The sequence below is a fragment of the Hemicordylus capensis genome, chromosome 4 (genome assembly GCF_027244095.1).
Source record: "Hemicordylus capensis ecotype Gifberg chromosome 4, rHemCap1.1.pri, whole genome shotgun sequence".
In the NCBI taxonomy this organism is placed as follows: domain Eukaryota; kingdom Metazoa; phylum Chordata; class Lepidosauria; order Squamata; family Cordylidae; genus Hemicordylus; species Hemicordylus capensis.
Window position 1 is genome coordinate 36371130 of NC_069660.1, and position 26215 is coordinate 36397344.

Here is a 26215-nt window from a genome sequence, read left to right on the forward strand (position 1 = left end):
ACCAAAGAGCTTGTCAGCTCAACCCCATTTCTCCTGCTTCTTGTGTTTATAATATCAACCTAAACGAAACACAGACCATGAATTTCAGAACACAAGACTCAGGGCACAATCGTTTGTGATGGGTGCGGTATCCATATGCACAGGATACTGCATAGTATCCTATGCATAGGCTAAAGAGAGCCTGGTTTGTTCTCTTCTCCCCACTGGCAGAAAGCAATACACCACTGTTAAGGGGAATGAGGAGGTTTGTACGGGGCAGTCTGAAAGCGAAGAGAGGAACGGTGGGGCGGGGGGGGAGCTGCCCAAGGTCCACACTTACAGCCTCCACCTCCCCAAATGCTGTAACGCAGCAACAGAGACTCTTCCAATGCTGGCAGGGCCAAAACAATATTGATTCACTGGGGGGGGGGCACAAGCTAGAGGCATATGGGACATATGCAGCCCTCCCTCTTACATGGTTACTTATGCTCTGGAACTTGGCATACACAGACCTCCAATTACTCACAACAGTCTGTTGTCTGCCTGCATGTGCCTAGGAAGTGGTGGTGCTGGTGATGATGAGGAAAAACAGAGCTCTATTAAACACATGGGAATCTTCCAAGAGCAGGCACTGTGCCTGTGGCTAATTGGAGAATGTTCATTGTTAAGCGGTAGGGAGAGGGAAGAACTTCCTGCCACTTAAAGAAAAGCCCATTCAAATTCCTAAATATAAGTTATGCTAATTTTCTAAAGAATCATGAAATATTTGAAAGGTAGTGAGAGAAGTCAATGGGAATAGCCATCATTTCAAATAGACAGAGGCCCTGTCCACCAGTTTTACAGGATTTAGGCTGTAAGATGGCTCCATATTACCAGAAAGGTAGAATACCCCCAAATGTGGTACAGTGTTTCCCAAGTCATATGAAGAAAGATTACTCTAGGTATGTAATGTGCACTACAACTTCATTAATTAATGAAGAATGGCTGCCTCTAGAACTTATGCAAGTCCTAGAGGCTGGCTTTGCCATTCTATATTATTAAATGAGGTTCCCTTCCCAGGGACAGTAGCAATTATTATTATTCATAGGAACATAGGAAACTGCCATATATTGAGTCAGACCATTGGTCTATCTAGCTCAGTATTGTCTTCACAGACTGGCAGCGGCTTCTCCAAGGTTGCAGGCAGGAATCTCTCTCAGCCCTATCTTGGAGAAGCCAGGGAGGGAACTTGAAACCTTCTGCTCTTCCCAGAACGGCTTCATCCCCTGAGGGGAATATCTTGTAGTGCTCACACATCAAGTCTCCCATTCAGATGCAACTAGGGCAGATCCTGCTTAGCTATGGGGACAAGTCATGCTTGCTACCACAAGACCAGCTCTCATCTGAAGACTCTGGATGGAAATACTAAGCAGGCCAGAAGACTACTGGTATTACAGATTACAGCCATTACAGATGACTGTCTTCTATAATGTGCAGTAAGGAAGCTTTGGCAACTTATCTTTATCACTCTACTGGATGATTCATTCTAGCTGGGCTAAATTTCAGGTCTTCTTTTATTATAGATGGTCATTACATAAGAGGGTAAACAACACAGGAAGGTCATAGGAACATAGGAAGCTTCCATATACTGAGTTAGACCATAGGTCCATCTCACTCAGAATTGTCTACACAGACTGGCAGCGGCTTCTCCGAGGTTGAAGTTGGGAACCTCTCTCAGCCCTATCTTGGAGATGCTGCTGGGGAGGGAACTCGAAACCTTCTGCTCTTCCCGGAGCAGCTCCATCCCTTAACGGGAATATCTTAAAGTGTTCACATGTGTAGTCTCCCATTCATATGGAACCAGAGTGGACCCTGCTTAGCTAAGGGGACAAGTCATGCTTGCTACCAAAAGACCAGCTCTCCTCTCCTAAAGGCACAATAACCAGCTCTAATCTAGAGAAAGTCACACAGGTTCTCACTGAATTTAGAAGGGCCAGTACAAAGAAAACAGGTAGCTGATGGCAGCCATAATACAAACGATCCCCAGTTTCTTCCTAGAATAGCACAAGGACAAAATGGTCACCTCTTCGCAAAGGGTCAATAAAACACAAAAGGTTCATAACAGTTCTTTATATGAAAAGGGACAGGGTACATTATTGGCGAGAGAATCAACATGTCAAAAACGTGACAGTGGAATTCAGCTGTGTTTCTCAACCCCTATTAACCATACCTTTGAACGATCACATGGCTGACAATTTAACTCTAGACCTGTCCTTCCTGGCTTCCCTGAATACTGTAGAGAGTGAAATTGACAGGCATCTACATGTTCTAAAATTACACTCATGTGGATCTTTGAGAACTTTGGTTAATGAGGTGGGATATAGATAGAATACATACCAAATACGTAAAACAAAATGATTTCTTGAGATCTATGACCAAAAAAAAATGTGAGAAGCAGCCTGCTATGCAGACACTCATAGACAAGGGAGGCTAACAATGGCTGCGACATCCAGAGCAACAAACTGCTTACAGAATGAGCAAATTTGTGATCATGCAAGAAGTTAGCTTAGTTGTGCTAAAAATGTGATGGCACAAGAACACTATAGAAAAGTTCCCATTGAAATAAGCTGTGTTGCTGTTGCACAACCAGAATAATATTTATGGGAGCACAACACTAGTTTGGAATGCAGCCTCCAGACTTAGTGCTATTAGATAGAGCAAAAGCTGGGCTAGTGTAAAATCCTTCCACAAGCAGTACATTGCTCTGGATGTCAAGCAGAGTGCTTTGCTAGTAATATAAATAAAGGCCATTGACAGGGGCGTATCTAGCATGGGGCATGCAGGGCACGTGCCCTGGGCGCCACTTGAAAGGGGGTGCCATTTTTTAACATTAATTTTTTTTAAAAAATGGCTGCCAAAAACAAAATGGCCACAGCGCATGCTCAAATGGCCTCTGTGAGGCCCTAGGCCATGCCAGGCCTCGCAGAGGCCATTTGAGCATGCGCAGTGGCCATTTTGTTTTCAATGGCCATTTTTTTTTAAAAAATATATATTTTAAAAAATGGCCACCGCACATGCTCAAATGGTCCCTGTGAGGCCCTAGAGGCCAGTGGGGGGGAGGGGTAACCTTTGTAGACCCCCCATGGCCTTTAGGAAGCCCCCCAAAGGGGCTACAGGTAATTTTTTTAATAAAAAAATTACTATAATATGACACTGTACACATATTCATATATGTGACTTGTATGTGACCTTCAGACTTGTATTTTTCAGCTGATATTATGGTAAAGTTATCTGAAAGATGAGTGTCAGATGTTTGGACAGGGGGCGCAATTTCAGCGCTTGCCCTAGGCGCTATCTTCCCTAGATACGCCTCTGGCCATTGAACAGCACTGGATTCTGTGTATCTCTGAAAGAACTAGGGATGTGCCCGAATCATTTCAGTGCCTAATTAGAGAGACACTGAAACAATCCAAGTTGCTGCAGCCAAATAGTTTCAGCGGGGGATGAGTAAGTTTTAAAAAGGAGGCATGCAGGTCTTACCTGTTTCTCCGCCCGCCACCCATCCCCCCGTGGCGCTGTTGGTCCTAAAAAGCCACGTGGCTGTGGTGCTGCTATGAGCAGCCCGTGTGAGGGGTAGGCATGCGCATGGCCACCATGCATGTGCGGCAGCCATGTGTGTGCTGATGCCACACATGGGCTGCTCAGAGCAGCACCACAGCCACATGGCTTTTTAGGGCCAACAGCGCCACAGGGGGCAGAAGAGAAGCAGGTAAGATCTGCATGCCTCCTTTTAAAGCTACCGCTTTCTGTCCCCACGCGGCTGCATGAAATGCTTTGTGCACATCCCTAACTTGAACTGTTCTACTTTTGTTCCTACTGTGAAGTTTTCATCTGTATGCAGATAGTTCTTTTCCCCCTCCCAAGTTCCGCAGGAACCAACACCTCCACTACCAAGCAAGCTTACCCTATCACTTTATGTGAGTCATGGTTCTCATTCATTCAGCCCACCTAAACCTTAAAAAAAAGAGAGTCACAAATGCATTTCAAAGTAGAAAGGAGAGAGATGACTTACTTATATAATAGGTGCAAGGGAAAGAGTAGTCAGAATAGCAGAGAATGCTCTTACCCAAGGAAAGCTAAAATCAGGGAGGTAATTATAAGAATTACGAGATTCTTTTTAACAAGGTGAAAACATCACGAGGTTATAAAATCAGTTATTTTAAGCTCATTGAGAACATACAAAAAAAGAAGCTGTTGTGCTTGATCCCTCGTCTTTACAATATATCTATATGGTAAAAGGCATTTGGAGGAGGCAAAGCCTATGGTCCAATTTCCTTTCAGGGAACCTGCACTTTATATCTCAGACATCCCCAAAGGAGATAGACAACTCTCTTCTGCCCCTATATTTCATCCCAAGGAGGGAAGTTCAGTAACCCATACAGGTATTTACAACAGATCAGATGAAACAATAATCCTCATGTGGTTCCTCTTGACCAGACATAAGAATAAGCACAGCTGCACTGGATGCTTTGTACATTGCTGTTCACAGATGTCATCTTCAAGAAAGATTGATGGTTGCCAACACATCGCCTTTAAAGGTTCATCATGATGCTGCTTTATCGCTTCTTTTTGGTTTCTTTCTTGGGCTTCTTGCTCACTGATGTAGCCACATTCCTGGGTTTCTTCATCATTTCTGAGCTTTTCATCTCAGAGCTTTCAGTATCCTGTATCAAGAAAAACCAAGGACAATGGTGTTTGTACATACGCTTCTCAAACCACATGGAACCCTAAAGGTACCTTTGAGCCTCTCCTGTGCTATTCATTGGTGCATGTTAGTGTGGGACAGAAAGTGGGAAAGTGTCATTTTGAAAATCATAGAATTTTAGAGCTGGAAGGGACCTTGGAGGTCTTCCAGACCAGCACACTGCTCAGCACAAGAAACTACAATAGCATTCTTGACAAATGGCTGTCCAAATCAAATGCTGATTCTAGCCACTGTATGTTGTTTTTTACTTGGAACCAAGTCCATTTAAGATCAATTTCAAAGAAAGTGTAGTGATAGTAAAGATTGGAGGGAGGACAAGGCCTCACTTGGAGCAATGGCTGGGAGGGTGGGCCTTTCCTAAAAAGGGGGGGGGGGGGAGCCTGGGAAGTTCAAATCAAAAGGACCAATCCAGAGGACTAGGTGGGGATTTCTGGCTCAGCCACCAGCAGAAGCTTTGGTTTGTCTGTTAGTCTGTCCCAGGAGGGCTCTGAGGAAGCAGTAGGCTAAGAGCTGCTGGGGAAATGGGAAGGCTGCAGGCTGTAAGTAATAGGTTAGGACCAAATCAGTTAAACGCATCAGGGAAGTTATTTTTCTTTACTGATTGCTTGGAATCTGCATTGCCAGGTTAATGAAAACTCTCTCTTACAATATGTTTCATGAAAAGACAATTGTTCTTATTGCATACCTTTTTCTTTTAATCTAATAATAAATACTTGTTGCTGAAGTGTGCTATTCTTCATTTTGGGTATGACTTAGTCACACGCCTCTGGAGGCCTAAGAATTTATATTTATTTATTTATTCATTGAACTTATTTCTATACTGCCCAAAACTTGCGTCTCTGGGCGGTTTACAATTAAAATCATTTAAACATTAAAATCAATTAAAACCCAGCATTAAAAGTATTAAAACTATTAATTTAATTAAAAGCCTGGGTGAATAAATATGTTTTCAGCACCTTTTAGAAAGTTGCCAGAGATGGGGAGGCTCTTATTTCCACAGGGAGCACATTCCAAAGCCCAGGGGCAGTAACGGAGAAGGCCCATCCCCGAGTAGCCGCCAGATGAGCTGGTGGCAACCGCAGACGAACCTCTCCTGATGATCTCAGTGGGTGGTGGGGCTCATGGTGAAGAAGATGTTCTCTTAAATACCCAGGGCCTAAGCTGTTTAGGGCTGTATAGGTAATAACCAGCACCTTGTATTTTGGCCAGAAACTTATTGGTAGCCAGTGTAGTTCTTTCAGCACAGGAGTAATGGTCTATCCTAGATGACCCAGAGACCAACCTGGCCACCACATTCTGGGCCAACTGCAGTTTCCGGACTACGTACAAAGGCAGCCCCACATAGAGCGCATCGCAGTAGTCCAGCCTGGAGGTTACCAGCATATGTACCACTGTTCTGAGGTCGTTCATCTCAAGAAACGGACGCAGCTGGTTTATCAGCTGAACGCACCTCTGGCCACTGCCTCAACCTGGGATACCAGGGAGAGGTTTGGATCCAGAAGCACCCCCAGACTCCGTACCTGTTCCTTCCAGGGGAGCGTGACCTCATCCAGAACCGGCAGATCAAAATCATCTCCCGAGTTCCGACCCCACACAATAAGTACCTCCGTTTTATCTGGATTCAGCCTCAGTTTGTTAGCCCTCATCCAGCCCATCACCACCTCCAGGCAGGCACTTAGGGAGGTTATGCCTTCTCCCGATGAAGTTGACATGGAGAAATAGATTTGGGTGTTATCAACATACTGATAACATCCTGCACCAAGTCTCCCGATGATCTCTCCCAGTGATTTCATGTAGATGTTAAACAACATCAGAAACAATATGGAACCATGAGGGACACCATACGAAAGTTCAGATTTTGAAGAACAACAGTCTCCAAGAGACACCATTTGGAATCTGCCCATGAGGTGGGAGTGGAACCAGTGCAAAACAGTGCCTCCTACCCCTAATCCCCTCAGACATTCCAGAAGAATACTATGGTTGATAGTACCGAAAGTCACCAAGAGATCCAAAATGACCAACAAAGTCACACTCCCTCTGTTGATTCCCAACTGAAGGTCACCCATCAGGCCGAACAAGGCAGTCTCCACCCCACAGCCCACCTGAAAGCCAGTTTGAAATGGGTCTAGATGATCTAGATCAGTTTCCTCCAAGACTGCCTGAAGCTGGGAGGCCACCACCTTCTCAATCACCTTGCCCAGCCATGGAAGGTTGGAGATAGGCCTGTAGTTACTTAACTCTGAGGGATCCAGGGTAGGCTTCTTCAGAAGCGGTCTGATTGCCTCCTTAAGACAAGGAGGCATCCTGCCCTCTCTCAGAGAAGCATTTATAATTTCTACCAGGCCCTCTACCTCGGCCTCCCTGCTAGATAGTATAAGCCATGTTGGGCAAGGATCAAGAGGACAGGTGGTAGGCCGCACCATTCCAAACAACTTGTCCACATCCTCAGGAGTCATGAACTGCAACTGATCCAGCGTCATCTCATAAGAGGAGCTACTGGACACCTCTGCATCAGACACTGTAACAACTGTAGAGTTTGAATCTAAGTCAAACTTAGATACAAGTGATTTCGTCCACAAAAACTCATTAAAAACGTCACAGCGAGTAATTGTTGTAATTGAGCCAGCGTGGTGTAGTGGCTAGAGTGCTGGACTAGGACTGGGGAGACCCAAGTTCGAATCCCCATTCAGCCATGAGACTTGCTGGGTGACTCTGGGCCAGTCACTTCTCTCTCAGCCTAACCTACTTCACAGGGTTGTTGTGAGGAGAAACTCAAGTATTTAGTACACCGCTCTGGGCTCCTTGGAGGAAGAGCGGGATATAAATGTAATAATAATAATAATAATAATAATAATAATAATAATAATAATAATAATAATAATAATAGTTGGTTCCAAGTACTGATTCAAGGGGGAAGGGGCACACACTAGCCCCTTCATAACCCTGAATAATTCCGCCGGACGTGAACTTGGAGATGCTATAAGGGCGATGCTCAGCTCCTTTTGGGAGGGTTTTCCCACTTACCCCCATGCCTCCCCAGGAACCTTATATGGAGAGTGGGTTTCCCCTCATCAAAATGAAGTGGATGGTGGCAGCCTATTGTGAATCCTTTACAGACAAGGATTCAAGCCCAGTGAATTCCTCCCTCACCCTCCTCTGGCTCTGGTAGGAGTCATGACATGTATATGAGAATGCCTACACTTTCAGAACGTGAAGGCTTGCAGCTCTAGAAACCAGGAGGGCAGGAAAAAGATGGCGGCAAAAGACAGAACAATGAGGACAAAGAGGATCTGGGTAAGGCTGCCAGCAGTAGGCAGAGGGTGCAGAAAAAGGAAGGCTATGCTAGAGTCATGTTATTTGAAGAGGGAACTGGAGAGGCAGATATCTCAAAGGACAGAGATGGAAGCTTTTAGTCAGGGTTTGCCTCAATGAGGACACTAAAGGGGCCTCCGATGAGGAACCCCCTGATGTGCACCCTGAAGATGCCTCCAAGGAACCCCTTGATGTGAACTCCAAGACTACCAATGAGACAGCCTTGGGCAATTCTGCCAATGACCCCAGACCATCAGCCTCCCTGGAACCCGAGGCTTCTCCAAGCCACTCTGTGAACCCCGCAAAGACGCAGTCCCTGGGGCAACTGGGGATATGCAGACTACAGAAACAACCCTGGCTGGGGAATCTCCACCATCATCATCACCTAGTCCAAGAGAGCGACACTGTTGCTAGGCTCAAGTTGAGACACGGCAATGTCACAGAAGTGCACAACTGGCAGCTCGACGCCTCCTCCTAGAAAGAGCTACCCAAGAGGAAGAAAAAGCACCAGGGACAGGTGTTTCTGATGAGACTGAGGAGCTAGCTAGCAGGTGCAGAGGCTAGACCTGCAGGTATCTATTTAAGCCTCAAAGCTTCATAGACTGACTGCTGGTACTACAGCTCCTATTGCTGTGTCTTCCAGCACCCTAGACCTTGCTGCCTTGGTCTCAGCCCTCCAGGAGACTGTGCTTCACCCTAGCCTTGTCTTCATCCCAGCTCTGTCTGTTGTCCCTGCCTGGCCTCCTCTAGCTTCAGTCCAGGCCAAGCTTTGCACCCAGACAACCTTCAGCTCTAATTCAGTCTTCAGGCCCCTGGGCTGCACTGCAGACTGCTGCCTTTGTCTGCACCTCTACTTGTATCTAGCAATCCCTATTGAAGACAGGACACTGTTCTAGGGATAGGGACAATTTACAGCAACACAGATAGAAATCCTATGCTACCCAAAAATAGCTGTGCTTTTCAGAGGCAGGATATCTCTATAAGTGTTATTAGAAATGACCTCCTCGCCTGAGCGTATGGTAGAAGATACTGCACTGGGTGCAGGGGGAGATAAATAAATAGATAGTTATTACACACACACGGGAGGGGGGTAAATGAACAAACATATCCACTCTTTAGATTGGTTGATCCATATATATTTCAATGCATGAAAGCGGAATTTAATGCCCGCCCCCCCAACACTCACACACACACACACACACACACACACACACACACACACACCCTCGCCCTCTGCTTGTTTAGGCTGCCAGAGCAAGACAGGGAGAAACTGGCATTTAATTTGGAAGGGCAACCCAGGAGAATAATTTCCAATTTATTATCTTGACATTGAGAGAGGTGATGGCAGGAAACATTTATTCTATGGGAAAGATAAGTCTCACTATCTTGTATTAAAGAAAGAAAGAAAAAATCCCACACATGCATGGGAGTAGAGCCAGGCTTCTGGAAGGAACCACACACACAGATTGCTTCCCCTCATTAAACAAGCTTTGTTATAAATATTGTTAGGCTTCTGGGGACTCTAAAAATCCATGTGTGCCAACTGGAAAAGGCTATAGAAAAATGACACAGATTTGTGCTAGTTTCAAGCATAGAAGAAAGCAGCACCGATAACGCAGGGGTAGAACAGCTGACAGTATCTTTATCATTAATGAGCTTGGCTCAAATCTTTCTCAAGTTAGAGGGTGACTGCAATTCACACTCGTGAACTTCCAAAAAAGGAAAGGAGACTTGGCCTGCATCCTAAAGGATGTGATTCACCCACAGGAAGCTGGCCAAAAAAGCTCCAATCTTCTAGAGAAATTGAGTGATAGGCTTTTTTTTATTATTCAGGGACTCAAAAATCATAGATGCTGCAGCAAGAGGAACACTGCTGCCTTCTAATGTTCTCAAGTCAAGGTGAGTCTCCAAAGGCTAATTCTTCCACAATTAGGGAGGGTTTTTGGAATAAGAAACAGATTGAATGAATGAATAAATATTTCCTTCCTTCATTCATTCATTCAATTTTTATACTGCCTTTCCAAAATTGGCTCAGGGCTCTGGGATTGATATCCCAGTCAGAAAGAATTCAGGCAGGCTTATTGGCTTGTAAATCAAAACCAAAGATGCATGCAGTGTGATACAACTATTTTCCCCTCAGGATGTATTGTACACTGTAACACAACTCTCAGTAAAATGGCTTGCTTGTTCCATTCTACATCCACCCTCAATAGACGTTAGGAAAGTTCAACTTCATTATTAAATGACTAGTAATTTTAAGCCCGTTATAATAACGGGCGCTAGCCTTCCCCCCCCCCCAATTTATGAGTTCTTCATCTCTTTTCTTTCTCTCTCTCTTTTTTTGTCACCTGACTGTCTCTCTCTCTCTCTCTCTGTCTCTTTCTCAATTTTTTTGTTTTCTGCCATCCTTTGCTCTGGCTTGTGTCAGTCGGGTGATCTTTAAACTTAATCAGAGCAGGAGAGAGGAGCTCGCTAGCAGAGCTCCTCTCTCTGCAAAGCCTCTTCCCAAACTGGCGCTTTGGGCGCAAAGGCGTCCTATGGCGTCCTTTGCATCCATAGCGGCAGTATGGGCAGAGGCTTTGCATAGAGAGGAGCTCTGTTTGCGAGCTCCTCTCTCCTTCTCTGAATATGCATTTTTCCGGGTAAGGAGGACTCGGGCATCTGGGAGGGAGGGCGGTCGGTGGCGGCAATTTCATGGGCCAATTTGGCCCGTAATCATGTGGGAGGGTGCGCCCCCGCCCCCCAAGTGCGGCCGCCAGCGGGCCCAGTCCTTCCCTGTCCGCCCCACGGCTACCGCCACCTCTTGCTGTGGTCGCGGCCACCATCGGGGCCAGTCGCCCCACTGCAGCTGTCGATGCTTCACTCTCACTGCCGCCGTGGCCGCCGCCATCGGGGCCAGTCCGCCCTGCCACGGCCGCCGCCTCACCCGCACTCTTGCCGCTGTGGCGGCCGCCGCCATCGGGGCCAGTCGCTCCGCCGCGGCCACCACCGTCTCGCCCGCACTCTCCTCCTGGTGCCGCCGCCTCACCCGCACTCTCGCCGCCGTGGCGGCGGCCGCCATCGGGGCCAGTCGCCCCGCTGCGGCCACCGCCACTTCTGGCCGAGGCCGCGGCTCCGCCGCCGCCTCGCTCGCACTCTCTTCCTGGCGTTGGCGGCGGCCGCTTCTCCTGGGCCGCCGCTTCTCCTCCTCCAACATGGCCACCCGTATCTTTTTCGGCTCCGCGCATGCTCAGAACTGCCGAAAAAGACACGGGCAGCACGGCCGCACACTCAGGGTCTTTATTATAGAGGATATAAAAAGGAGAAATTGTACTTATTGCAAGGATTTGGGGATCTGTGAAAACTGGCGAAAAATCACATCATGAGCCATCCAGTACTATCCAGTACATAGACACAGTTTTTGATGCAAGACCGGAAAACCCAGTTCAGTTAGAATCCAACTGAACTCAGTTGAACTGGGCCTGGTTCAGTTTTGTGGCCACAGCAGCCAGGTCTGATTCAGTCTGAGTTCAAACTGGTTCGGACTCAGCTAAAGGGGAGCGAGGGGCAGTAAAATTGTTTTTTTTAACAATGGCAGCTTACCACCACTAAGGGCTTTGGTGGCCTTGCAGGGGTGCTGTGGCAGCTGTGTGTGTGGGGGGGGGGGTCTCCAGTGGCTCGGCCTCCCACTGGGAGCATGGATTCTCATTAGTGTAAGGTCTGAAATGTTCACTTTTCTTAGCTAACAATTCACATACTCATTGAGTTATGCAGTTACATCAAGTAGAGGATACTTAATGAGATGAACTAGGTACAAACCATGAAGGATATCATTCTTGAGGATTTTTATGTAGTCCATTACTCCTGTTGAGAGTCCTAGATTTTGGCTTTTGTTTAAAAAAATCTAGTCCTCATGGTTTTAGAGATTAGTTAGAGTATGTAATGGCAAGGTTTTCCACTGTTGTTCACAGCACCAAAAATGTTGTCCATCTCTAACCCTATTACTGCTATTAAAGAACATTTATATACCCCCTTTCAACAACAAAAAACCTCACAGTGGTTTATACAGCAAAAGAAATAATATAATGGCTCCTGTCCCAAAAGGGCTCTCAGTCTAAATTTGCCAGTGTGACAATCTGTGCAATTTTAGAATGTATACACAACAAAAGAGCTTTGCATTCTTTCACATCATCTCACATCTTTGTGTGTTTGAACAACTTAGCCTTATTGAGACGCGTGCTATATGTGTGTATAGGTGTCTGTGCACATGCGCTTTTATACGAATGTGTTCACTGTAAAGTAAACTTGAGTACAGGTCCCCTCAGATGTGGGGTACAGACAAGAAGTGTACCATATGTGCGCATTGGACATGTGTGAATACTTGCTCGTGCATACAGTTCTGTATATGCAGACACTGTACACAGGTTGTACATGCACTGAACATAACACGTGAATAGGGCTCCTATGATGCTAATCTGCAGTTAGTAGACCCACAAGAGCATCACATGGCTCACACCTGTGGTCAGATAACCTAAAGGTGTATTATGTGGGTAGGCTTTGAGTGTGCTTGGTGTAGTGCTGAAAAAAGAATCTAAACAAGTTCTAGAAAGAACTTGTTTGCCTACTTTCCTTCCACTATCTCTACAACTGGACTAAATTTGGTCCAAACAGATTAGACACACAGTTCACAAGTTGGCTCACTCGCACCTCAAACATTCACGTGTCCACCATTTTGAATCAGGGTGGATGACATCATTACAAACTATGCACCTGAGCCATCCTTATGTGTCCCTACACCTTTAGCAAATTTGGTTCAAATCAGTTAGGTGGGTCGTAAGTTAGCCCAGTTGTGCCTCAAATGTTCATGTGTCCACCATCTTGAACTGAGGTGGATGACGTCATCACAAATCAAGCCGTTGAGATGTTCCTATGTGTCACTCACTACAACTGTGCCAAATTTGGTTCAAATTGATTAGACGGTCCAGAAGTTAGCCCACTTGCACCTCAAACATTTATGCGTCCGCCATCTTGAATCGGAGTGGATGGCATCATTACAAATTATGCTCTTGAGCCATCCCTATGTGTCCCTACACTTGTAGCAAATTTGGTTCAAACAGGTTAGGCGGTTCACAAGTTAGCTCACTTGCACCTCAAACACCTTGGACCCAAGCTGTTGAGGGCTTTATAGGTAATAACCAGCACTTTGTATTTCACTCAGAAACATAGCAGCAGCCAGTATAGTTCTTTTAAAATTGGTGTTATATGGTCCCTTCGGGTTGTCGCGGAGACCAGTCTGGCTGCCACATTCTGTACAAGTTGTAGTTTCCAGACTACATACAAAGGCAGCCCCACACAGAGTGCATTAGAGTAGTCAAGCCTGGAGGTTACCAGCATATGCACCACTGTTTTAAGGCGCTGAAGCTGATAAAAAGTGCTCCTGGCCACTGGCTCAGTCTGAGAAACCAGAGTGAGTTTTGGATCCAGGAGCACTCCTAAGCGACGTACTTGATCTTTCGGGGAGGGGGGAAGCCCCATTCAGAATAGACCGATCTAAACCATCTCTGGGGTCCTGACCCCCCCATAGTCAGTACCTCCATCTTATTTGGATTCAATTTTAGTTTGTTATCCCTCATCCAGCCCGTTACTTGTGGAACTACATACTTTAATTCTTGCTTTGCAGAGCAGTAGTCTCCAGGCGACCCAGGAGGATACCACGGTCAATGGTATCGAAAGCTGCTGAGAGATCCAAAAGGATCTGCAAAGTCACACTCCCTCTGTTGATAGCCAATTGGAGATTTTCCATCAGGCTGACCAAGGCAGTCTCAACCCCATAGCCCGCTCGGAAACCAGTATGAAATGGGTCTAGCTAATCTGTATCATTCAAAACTGCCTTGAGCTGAGAGGCCACCACCTGCCCAACCATGGAAGATTGGAAATGAGTATGTAATTAGCTAGCTCTGAGGGATGAAATTCAGGTTTCTTCAAATAAGGTCTAATAATAGCCCCCTTAAGACAAGGAGGCATCCTGCCCTCCCTCAAAGAAGCATTTATAATATTTACCAGACCCAAATGACTTGCCTAGCAAGCATGAGGTTGCCAGTTCGAATCCCTGCTGGTACCTATATCAGGAAGCAGCAGTACAGGAAGATGCTGAAAGGCATAATCTCATACTGCATGGGAGATGGCAATGGTAAATCCCTCCTGTATTCTATCAAAGATAACCACAGGGTTCTGTGGTCGCCAGGATTTGACACCGACTCGATGGCACACTTTACCTTACCTCCGATAATATGATTACCAGATGAAATAAGCCAAGTAGGGCAAGGGTCAAGAGAACAGGTTGTAGGGTGTACAGTCCAAACCAGTTTGTCCACATCCTCAGGAATAACAAACTGAAAGTGATCCAATCTAATCCTATAAGAGGAGTTTCTGGACACCTCCACAGTAGATCTGCAGTAACTGTGGAATCCAGTTTGGCCCAAATATGAGAGATTTTATCTGCGAATAAATCACTGAACAGGTCACAGTAAGTGACTGAAGGTTTCAAGTTCAAATTCAAGGGGGAGGAGCATATACTAGCCCCCTCACAACCCTAGACAACTCAGCTGGATGTGAATTTGCAGAAGCAATGCAGGCAGAAAAGAACCGCTTCTTTGCCACCCGCACTGCCAGAGCATAGATCTTCAAATGTGTCTGATCTGCTGCATTTCCCTCCACTTGCACTCTAGTTGTCTGCCTTGCCGCTTCAGCTCCTGTAGTTCTTCCGAAATCTACGGGGCTGATTTTGAAGCAAGTTGGAGAAGATGCTTAGGAAAGATTGTGTCTACTGCTCTAGTGAGTTCATTATTCCATGCTTGCACCAGAGATATGACAGAAACACTAGCAGAGCCAGCTCTAAACCCTTCCAAGGCTTCTTGGAATCCTATTGGCTCCAACAACCTTCTTGGGCGGACCAACCTAATAGGTCCTTCACTCCTGCAGAGGTGGGTTATGATTGCAAGTCCTACCTTAACCAGATGGTGGTCCCTCCATGACAATGGGGATATGACAGGAGTCCCCACGCATGGAACACCACCCTGATCAGAGCAAAAGATCAAATCAAGCATGTGACCAGCATCATGTGTCAGTCCAGAGGGATAGGCCCCTGGCCGCTATGAACTCCTGAGCCACCCCTGACAACCTGGTCCCGAAATGAACATTGAAATCCCCCACTACCATCAACCTGGGCAACTCCAATGCAAACTCCACAACCAGGTCTGTCAGCAAAGTTAGGGACTCTGTTGGCAAATAGGGTGATTGGTACACCAACAGAAGTCCCAGTATATTTTTGGTCCCTAGACTTTCAATATAGGCCAATTCCCTGACAGAGATCCTGATAAGAAAGATAGTATTCTTATAGACCACAGCCACCCCACCTCCCCGCCCACATCCTCTCAATTGCTCCACCACAGAGTAACCCACTTGGAGAAGTTGAGACCAAACCGGACCACCAGCCTCTCCTGCCCAGGTCCCTGTAATGCACACCAGGTTGGCTCCATCCAAAATCAAGTCATGGATGATCTCATACTTATTTTGGACCGACTTGGCACTACTCTCCAAGGTCAAAGAGGTGGTAGGCCTGTTCGAAGGTAAATCAGCAATTAAATTTCTGAATTCCATTCCTCTGTAATGGCTTGCTGACCTACAAGCGCCATTTAGCTATTTAGTGGTTTTTAGCTATTTTAATTTGAACTTTTATAAGTTTTAAATTGTTGTTGTTTTGTTTTGTTTTTTAATGTTGTAAACTGCCTAGAGACTTTGGTAGTGGGTGGTATACAAATATGCTAAACAAATAATAAATATCTTCATCAATACCCCACCACCACTGGAATAGCTGCCCCAGATTCGTCCCCTGCCTTCCCATCTTGGGACAACCCAAGACACATACCTGTACCAGGCCCAACCAATTAGGGGTGTGCACGGAACCACACAGCTGCGGTCCAGCACTGTGGAGGAGGTTCCTTTAAGGGCGGGGAGGGTTTACTTACCTCTCCCACCGCTTTGCCCCCTCCAGAGCCCGTAGTTACTGTAGAAATTGGGGCGGCAGGATACCTCCCCGCCGTCCCTTCTGCCTCCTCCTCATTGCAAAAGGCTGCGACAAGACTTTTGCGCACGCGCACGCAAGCTTCACGTCTCCCCGACGCGACGGGTAGACCGGGCCTCCCATCGCCGGAGGCCCGGTCTACCCGCTGGGACGAGGCTGGTAGACCGGGCCTCCGGCGATGGGAGGCCCGGTCTACCCGTCGCGTCGGGAAGACGTGAAGCTCGTGTGCCGCGTGCACAGAAGGCTTGTCGCAGCCTTTTGCAATGAAGAGGAGGCAGAAGGGGCGGCGGGGAGGTATCCTGCCGCCCCAATTTCTACAGTAACAATGGGCGCTGGAGGGGGCAAAGAGGCGGGAGGGGTAAGTAAACCCTCCCCGCCCTTAAAGGGACCCCCTCCACCCGGACCGGACCAGCCAGGTCTGAACCGGTCCGAACCAGTCCGGAGGCCTTTACAATGGCCTCTGGACCGGTCCGGACCCATCACTACAACCAATTACTAAGGTAAGGTAAAGTGTGCCATCAAGTCGATTTTGACTCCTGGCACCCACAGAGCCCTGTGGTTTTCTTTAGTAGAATACAGGAGGGGTTTACCATTGCCTCCTCCCACACAGTGTGAGATGATGCCTTTCAGCATCTTCCTATATCGCTGCTGCCCAATATAGTACCAGCAGGGATTCAAACCAGCAACCTTCTGCTTGTTAGTCAAGCATTTCCCTGCTGTGCCACTTAAGGTGACTAACCAATTACTAGGCAACAATAATATTGTAGTCAGCAGGAGTCTTCCTTTTAGAAGTCTAGAACAATACATTTGACCCCAGCCCTCAGCCCCATCCCTGAAGGCCTGCCCCCTTTGTGGGCCGGCTTTTGCAGTCCAGCCACCAGCAGGCTGCACCACCAGCATTGCTTTCCGTTATAAGGGCCAAGAGCTTAAAAGCCCAACAAGCATGGCTCTCACCAGATAACAGATAGCAGCCAAAAGAAAGGAATGCACAAAAGCCACAGTAAGAGTCCCTCTCCCAATCAGAAAGGGGTGGAGAAGCCAGATGAAACAAATTCCTACCCCACATCGTCTCTTCCAGTCACCTTCTGTGCTGCCTCTGGCGTTGCTCCCCTTTATAAAAGGGTGAACAGGCATGCCTTTCACCCACCCTATCAAGAAAACCCAATCCAAATGCAAGACGTTATAGTAATTGGGTGAGCAAAACACCAGATATGTCCCTGAAGGTTACACATCCCTTGGAGACATATTTTCAAGTGGTACAAGAGGCTTCTTGGGGAAGGGGAGAGCAGCAAATATTGCCATTTCCCTGCTGCACCAATGCAGTTAGTTAGGAACTTCTGTTAGGCTGCTCTCTCCCTGCACTGGTGCATCGCTCGTAAGTCAGCCATAAATAAATATAATAAACAATAAATTAATTACTAATAATATTTATATAATATTTATATACTACTTTTCAGCAAAAAATGTTCTCAAAGTGGTTTACATAAGTAAGATGGTTATGGCTTACAACCTGAATCTTACTGGGGCCTTTTCCAAAGCCCAGAGAGCCCTGTAGACCAGCCATTCCAAATTTTAAAAATCACTTTTTGGGAAGCCTTGGTGGCCAAGATACAAATCATGTCTGCCTGTGTTCTAAGCAAAATGAAGAAATGTCAACTTAATTTTGTAAGCAAGTTAGGTAATAACATTGCAGAACTGTCAGTCAAAAACAGAATCTAGCTATGGCCATCACCAGCAACTTCACCGTTTGCTTTTCTACAGAGAATAAGAATTGCTTACTGTTTTATATGACTTCGGAATGGGAAGGATTATGGCCAACACACAGATGAGCTGGAAAATGGCACCAAAGAAAAGGCCATAGTGTAGGATGTTCTCCATGAAGGTAGGCTCTGGAATTTCAGGGGGAGAGAAGTCCAGCTCAGCAGCCATGGTCGAATCACCAACTTCACCTCCAACAATTTCAAATTTCTTTTTTTCTGTGATGAAAGGAACAGCATCTCTATCATGACATGTATTTTATGTCCTTCACAAAGTAATCAAAAGAACATTTTTAGTGCCTTGCAAAACTTCAGGTTTTGAAAAGCCATGCATCAGACGGATCTCTTTTAGTCCAAAGAGCACGAAACCTTGAAATCAACAAGATGACCTGGACCTACCACTGGGAGGCAAACAGAATACAAAAAACACTTGGGTTATTGTGGAATGGGGTGGCTGACAGGTGGCCATAGTTTTAGTTGTTTCAATGAACACCTACAATGTGGAAACCACTGACAAATCTAGTGCATGGTAGTTTTAATCGCACAAAAAGCCAATCATCTGTAGCTTTCAGTCACATAGTAAGGTAACTGTTACCAGGTTCTCACAACACCCTAGCCTGATTCAGATGTGATAAAATCACATCGCTGAGGTGGCGTAAAGTGGGAGGAAGCGCCCCACTGCTCAAACTTACAGTGGGGTTTGTCTGAAGAGGAGAGAGCCCCACCCGTGATGGCGGGCACTTCTAGGATTGCTTGTCTAAGCCCTAAGCATGATGGCGGGCACTTCAGAGATTGTGAGACTGGATTAATCCCGGAAGCACCCACCACCACACTTTCGGCATTTCTCTCTTCAGACAAGTCACACTGTAAGTGTGAGCAGTGGGGAGTACTGCTGCTTGATGTGGCAGGGGTAGGACTTCCTTTCCCTTCACCCTGCTGTACATAACCACAGTCGGGCAAGCTTATAACTTCTGAGCGATGAGGCTTCTAAAATCGGAGAAAATGTGGTAGCACGTTCAATTTCTAGTTATTAATTTTAAACTGCTTAATTTGAGCACTGAGCAAGAAAATACTTGCTGAAATGCTGTGGTTTGGAAACAGTTCACAATGAAAGAGAAGGAAAACAGAGCCAGTCTTCTTTTTTAAAAAAAGTGATTATGTTATTCAACATCTCCTGTTATTCACCATTAAATGGGACTAAATCCACTAAACACAAAGGTTTAACAATCAAATTTGGGGTACATTGCCTGTGCATGGAGGAGTCTTACAGGGTTCAATATTGCTTGCTCAATAAGGAGTATGGACTCAGGAAGCACAAGGGAGAACAGCAGGGAATGGAAGATATTCACACACCTTCAATATCCCCATTAAGCCTTCCCTTCAACTGTCAAGTCTCCTCTCACTGCCTGCACATTCACTTATGCCCTCATGTTGGCTGGGGTGGGGGGAGAAGAGAGAAGCAAGGTTCTTTGGGATTTCTCCACATGCAGTCAGTCTGCCTGCATTAAACAGGATCAAGTCCATAGGCCACAATCCAGCACTAACCTAGGCACAACAGTGCTGAAACACACCTCATTCTGCACTAGCCTAAAGTAGATAGTCTAAAGTAGATACCAAAAACAAATGGAGAATCACAGTTTCTGCTATTAGAATGACTACCCAAATTAACAAGATGACCTGGACCAACCATTGGTAGGTAATTTGCATGGGGCGACAGCTTGATTTACAATAATAAGGAAAAAGGGCCAAATTAAAACATTGATTTTAAATGAGCTTTCCCAATTGGTGATTAACAGATTCTCTGAACAATCTTGCCAAGTAACTGGTTAATCTAACCACTGAAACATAAAGAGTTTACAACTAAATATAACTTTTACACTTTGAACTGGGCCAGGAAATAAATTGGAAGCCAATTACAGATGGCATAGTATTGGCATCAGAGTTATTGGCCTATCTGTTTCTCTTCCCTTATCTATATTCTCCTGTTTCTTGAATTGTTCTTTGTGCTCTTCAGTCATTCCCACATGTTTAATGAATGCATGCAGTGGGGATTGGTAGCACTCCAGCTAGCCACCTGTCCCCACCTGCATGAACTTGCTTTGTCTTCTGGGTGTCTGCACATTCAATACTCATCTGCAAAGGTAACCACTGAACACATGGAGGCTTTCTCCATATGATTTAGAACCCTGGCCAGCTAGGGTTCCAAATCACACAGAAAAGGCCTCTGCATGTTCAACACTTGCTTTGCAAGCAAACCACTAAATGTGTGCAAGTTTGGGAATGTGGCTAGCTGGAATGTTAGTGCAGGGAGCACAATGTGCTTCTGTGTGCCTCCCAACACCCATTCATGCATAACTTCTGAACAGGCCTCCGACAATAGGTACCTCTAGGACAGATACCTAGTCCTAGACATTTAAAAAAATAATAAAAACAGGTCTAATTTTAAGAATCTAGAGTCTGAAAATTTCAGTTAGGTGGAAAAGAAAGAGGCATAGTATTATGTTAGAATTCTCCTGGAAAAAAATATTTTATAGCTTTTCACTTCCCTGCTCACTCCCATCATATTTCATCATTCCTATCATTGTACAGTATGTGCTCCTCATCACATGCCCAAGAAGGCACAGATGTCTGCTCCATTTGGTTGTCAGTACTCTTTTCATGCCCAAACCCTGAACACCAAATCAGCACAACTCCCTCCTGTTAGTCCTACATCTATCTGCTTATATCATTTTTAAAAGGTGGGTTTTAAAACTTTAGCCAATTCTACAATACTTCATTGAGGTTGTAGTGTCCTTCTTGTCACTCTTTGTGAATCTACGCCTATTTAACTTATGCAACTCACTGCCATAAGATGTAGTGATGGTTACTAATTTACATCTTTTTAAAAGGAATTAGATACATTCACAAGGAGGGATCTATAGCCCTGTTCAAACATTATGTTGTACTTGCATTCAGATAGCTAAACATGTTTTTGTGTGAATGACTACCTGTGACATTCATTTAAGAAGCGAATCCCCTGAAAAGCAGGATTCAGACTAGCACCTGTACCTGCATTCAACATAACATGTGAACAACTGTACCTGTGTACGGATCTGCACCTGTGTACACTGTATGCCAGTGCTGCACAACTTTGGCCCTCCAGCTGCTTTTGGACTACATTCCCATCATCCCCAGGCACAGTGGCCAGTAGTCAGGAATGGTGGGAGTTGTATGCCAACATCTGCAGGAAAGCAGAAGCTGTGCAGTCCTGTTGTATGCAGATTGTATGAGTGTTGAACACAAGATATGAATTGGACTTTATACATTTGTTATGTCTAAAAATTTGCTATGGCTAAACATAATCTCCTAATTCAGAGCCAATATGCCACTGAATATTATGTCACCAGTTGCTGGTGCCACAGAAAGGGTGGCTCTTTGCCTTCAATGCCCCATTTGTGAGGTTCCTAGAGGTATCCCGTTGGCCACTGTAGAAAACAGGATGCTGCACGAGATGTACATAGGAACATAGGAAGCTGCCATATATTGAGTCAGACCATTGGTCTATCTAGCTCAGTATTGTCTTCACAGACTGGCAGCAGCTTCTCCGAGGTTGCAGGCAGAAATCTCTCTCAGCTTTAACTTGGAGATGCCAGGGAGGGAACTTGGAACCTGCAGCTCCACCCCCTAAGGGGAATATCTGTGTTCACACTTCTAGTCTCCCTTTCATATGCAATCAGGGCAGACCCTGCTTAGCTAAGGGGACAAGTCATGCTTGCTACCAAAAGACCAGCTCTCCTTTGATCTGATCCAAGAGGGCTCTTCTGAAGGAGCTGGCTCCTACTTTCCTAAACCTGTTTTCCATTTCCAGAGGTTACATTTTGATGCCAAAGTAATAATTTAAAAAACAAACAAACAAACAAACATTACCTGATCCACTTTCTTAAACTCACCCCCTTTGGGAAGGAGTTAGACTAATTGCTAGTTACACCGCAGAGAGGCAAAGCGTTATTTTAAAGGCAGTTGGGGAAAGAGAGCGAAAGGCGGGGTGGAGGGGCGTGAAGAAGGAGAGTAATAAGAAACCTGGAGGCGATTTCTAAGAGAGGTACAAGGTGAAAATGCCTGTGTGCTGCACGCTTTGCACCCCGATGCATGCACAGGCTGGTCTTCTAAAAGAGCAGAAGGAAAACATGTTCTCTATCAAAAACAGGGGTGAAGCTGGATGCATCCACCCATTCATTCCTGCACTGGAGAGACTTTAAGGCGTCTAGGAAAGGATAGCTTTATACCTTACTGCCACCCCTCTGCTCTACCCCACCCTAATGCATCCCTTACCTCTCCGCTCCTTCAGCCAAACCCAGTTTACGTCGCCTGGAAATGCTTCTGATCGGCTGGGGAAGTACTTCCGCTCCAGCGCCCTAGCAACCGCCACCAGCAGGCGTTGCTAAGGAGGCCGCGCCTCCCTCCCGCTCTGTTCGCTGAACAGCTAGCTTCAACGCGGGCCGAGCTCCTTTGGGCAAATCACGCAGAGAGCATTCTTCCCCATCATCCCTGAAAGTGCAGCTAGCTCCGTTGGTTCATTAGAAGAAGGAACCCAAAGAGAAACAATAGGACGATGCTTTTATGAGGACCATTTAAAAAGTCACCCAAAAAGTCACCTACAGTTGTTGGACAGTGTGCACATGTACAGAATTGTTCACACATACGGCTATTCACACAACATGTTCAATGCTGGTCTTATTGGAGCTGGTCTTATGGGAGGAGAGCTGGACTTGTGGTAGCAAGCAGGAATTGTCCCCTTTGCTAAGCAGGGTCCGTCCTGGTTTGCATTTGAATGGGAGACGTGTGAGCACCGTGGGGCCACTCTGGGAAGAGTATCTGTCTGCATGTTTCTAATTTCTGTGCAGCAGGTTACAGGTTTCCTCCCTGGCATCTCCAAGATAAGGCTGCGAGAGACTCCTGCCTGCAAACTTGGAAAGCTGCTGCCAGTCTGTGTATAGATGACAACATGAATACGAATACAATGGATATTTATATACTTTTCAGCCAAAGTGCCCAAAGGGGTTTACACAGATAAATTTTAATTTTTTTTAAAAAAAGATGTCTTGTCTCCCAAAGGGCTCACAACCTAAAATTGGGCTGCTCTGGGGAAAATATCTAGGTTCCGAGTTCCCTCCTTGGCATCTTGAGGTAGGACTGGGAGAGGCTCCTGCCCGTAATCTTGGAGAAGCTGAGCTGCTTCCTATGTTCCTATGATGATGTGCAAGTTGCTTTTTCTTTGTGAAGGGATCTAGTTTCTGTCTTTTAAAATGGACCTAAGGGCAAGGAGCATATACAGAATCTCTCATACACAGACACACAGAGGAGTAAAAGCAAGTATAATAGAAACCAAGATAATGTGTGTGTGTGTGTGTGTGTGTGTGTGTGTGTGTGTGTGTGATGTGTATGTGTGTGGCAACTGGACAGGAGGACACCATTTTGGATAGATCCATAAACCTAGCAATGCTATGAAGTCAGCTTTCTTCTCTGCAGGAGGGACCAACAAGTTGGGAGGGATGGACCATCCACTTGGCTGTTGGCAGTAGATTGGATTGCAGTAATTCAGGACAGACAAAAGAAATTTTGGGCTTTTTTTGCATGGCACATAATTTATTAAATTTGCTGCCACCAGATGCAGTGATGACCATGGAATTCGATGGCACATAGCAGATTCATGGAGGATAAATCTATCAATGGCTACTAGTCATGGTTATATGGAAGAAACTGCAGGTTCAAGTTCAGTATCTCTGAACTTGAACTGAACTTGAACTGCAGGTTCAAGTTCAGTATCTCAATACCAGTTGCTGTGGAGCAGCTAGGATTGACTGAAACAATTCTTGAGCCCCCCCCCCCCCCTTTCATGATATCAAGGCAATCTTCATGAATGCTTTCAACAGTCACCTGGAGATTGATGCCAATTCTTGGAGACTCCAGTCCAGGCCTATCCTGGAGGGCTGGCAACCCTAGCTGAGCAATTGTGGGAGGGGCTAATGCCTTCAAATCATGCCTTGCTTGTGGGCTTCTTAGAGGCATCTGGTTGACCACTGTGGGAATCGGGGATGCTCAACTAGAATGACCCTTAGTCTGATCCAGAAGAGCTCTTCGTATGTTCTTGTCCCTTCATTGATTATTCCTATCCTATGTTGCAGAAAATCTAAGATAGAAGAGCAAATGTTATCATTATCCATTGCAAACCCCTCAACCCTGCTTCCCTTCTCCCTCTCCCCTCTCGGGGGGGGGTATGAACTGCCTCATGACTATTTATCTCTAAGTAATGCCTTGATTGATTACTCTTTGCAGAAGGCTGATCTGATCTTCTATGTTGATGGTTCCTGTCTCTGTGATGAACGAGGCGCGTTGTGTACTGGTTAAGCTGTCTAATTATTTCTCTGTGCTTGAGGTTTTTTCTTTATCCACTCATATGAGCACCCCAACTGCCTAGCTGATAGTTTTTACCTGTGCTTGCACACTTGCTGTTGACAGATGCACTATTGTGCATCTGTCAGTCGTTATGCTTTTTCAGACACTGACAGTCGTTATGCTTTTGGGGTTGCTTCTGGAGAGAAAGGGGACTCCTTGCTTTGGAGGGGACCCTGATCTCCCATGCTGAAATTATCTGTGAACGTTTGCAGGCTATCCTTCTATTTACAACCCTGGCTATTGTACTTTGCCACCCTCACACTTCTGCTACTGATTTGGATTGGCTGCTTCATGTAAACCACATAAACCCCAAGGGCCAACACCCCTGCTTCAAGAGGACTCACCCAGCCTTCAGCAGGCAACCTCGGAGGGGGAATGGGAACTCTGCCTACAAGCCGGCTGCAGTCAGGATGCCCAAGCCGTCTGGCACCACCCAGATGGCTGCCCTATGGCCCCTGGGAGCTGGCTAAACGTTTTGTTCATGTGAGGGGGGATTGTTAGTAATTGAGTAATTTGTATACTTTTTGGTTTGTATAATTTTTTGGTTGGCTCCTTTTGCAAGCATTTAAGCCCAGCAGATCTGCCAGTCTTGTTACTCCAAGATTTGGACTTCCTCGGGTACCTGGACTTAAAGACTATGCTGGCTAAAGTGATGCGAGACTCTAAACTGTCCTCTGCAGATGGCTTACCCTGCGTCCCGATGTCTATCAGAAATGGCAGAAATGGCTCGAGGGAGGAGAGAAATGGGCATACTCCTCACGGGCCAGTGAGGGGGAACCTGTGAGGGCCAGTGAGGGTGGGAATGGAGCCTCCCACCAAACCTATCAGGGAAAGTCTGGTGCAACTGGACACTGACATAGTTCAATATTGTGTGACCCTCACTAATGTGTTTGAGTCTCTTAACAGGCGTGTGAAGGCGGCCCAGTCTGGACCTGCAATTGGAGCCTGTCACGCCCTCCAGTCCAGCCCGGACATTGGGTCCTCATCAAAGAGTTTTGGGAGGAAGAACTGTCTTTCCCCAAGAAAGACGGGTCCTTTCCAGATTTTGTTGGTGAACCAAACGGCAGTCAAGTGTGAGGAAAAGAATGCCTGGATCCATACGTTTCACTGCAGAAAAGTGACCCGAGAGGATCCTCCAAGGGGGTCAGCCCCATTCCCAGAAAATGGGTCGATGGCTTAGCTGGTCGCGTTAACTGATAGCTACAGCCCACCCAGAAAACCCCACTGACACGGCCACCAGGTCCTGTGCTGACAACCTGCCCATCTGTTGAGCTACCCCCGGCGTAAGCTGTTGGCTCAGTTTCGGCTAGAGCAAGTGTATTTCCACAGGTGAAGGCCCCACAATGGTTCCAGTTGGGAGAGTGGCTTGGTGGAGTTTTCCTGATGTTGGCGATGGGAGTACTGCTATTGGCCTTGCTGTTTTGGCCCGGACTGTGGTGAGACCTATGTCAGTCAGGTGGGAGGCTAACCTTTGGGGTGGCTACTGTGAACGTGACTGCTGCTGCTGCCAATCTCTCTGATTGCTGGGTGTGCAACCATATCCCTGGATGTGGGACGGTAGCCAGTCACTTTGGGTGTGGTGGCACAAGAACATCAGTGGCAGTACGAGAACTCTTCATCCTTACTGAAGTCCGGGGTGGAACATTCCCTTGGATCCCGGCCCCTGTCAGCCAGCTCGATCAGGGTGCAAGGCAGACCTTTCCTTTGTGTTCAGAACTATTGGGACTCTGGGGGAGTCATATTCACAGGTGGGTTACACATGTCACTGTCTGAGTACTGTTACCTACAGTCTTTGGAACTATCATACTGAATGGAGCAAATGTTACTAATTCTACCTTTTGTCCTAGGTGGGAGATGCAGGCCTGGCAGTTGGGCCTAGTGTAGGTGATGGACAATGTTGAGATGAGCACAAATGATACTATACTC

General features: G+C 46.3%; 2 protein-coding genes across 5 annotated transcripts in view; one reads left to right on the top strand and one right to left on the bottom strand.

Moving 5' to 3' along the window:
- Positions 1–2073: 2073 nt before the first annotated feature.
- Positions 2074–22233, bottom strand: MANBAL (mannosidase beta like). Its single transcript, XM_053251183.1, has 3 exons — positions 22166–22233; positions 17877–18073; positions 2074–4682 (listed from the first exon to the last, which is right to left on the bottom strand). The coding sequence occupies exons 2-3, from the start codon at positions 18024–18026 to the stop codon at positions 4575–4577; spliced, it is 258 nt and encodes an 85-aa protein (XP_053107158.1). The 5' UTR covers positions 18027–18073; positions 22166–22233; the 3' UTR covers positions 2074–4574.
- A 61-nt stretch (positions 22234–22294) lies between these two features.
- Positions 22295–26215, top strand: part of GHRH (growth hormone releasing hormone) — a 28812-nt gene continuing 24891 nt past the window's right edge. Inside the window, exon 1 of one of the 4 annotated variants that reach the window (XM_053246537.1) lies at positions 22295–22642. The gene's annotated coding sequence lies outside the window, so the exon portion shown is untranslated. Of the gene's footprint in view, positions 22643–23707; positions 26038–26215 lie in introns of those variants that run through there. The other 3 variants (XM_053246542.1, XM_053246539.1, XM_053246535.1) reach the window with 3 other exon arrangements.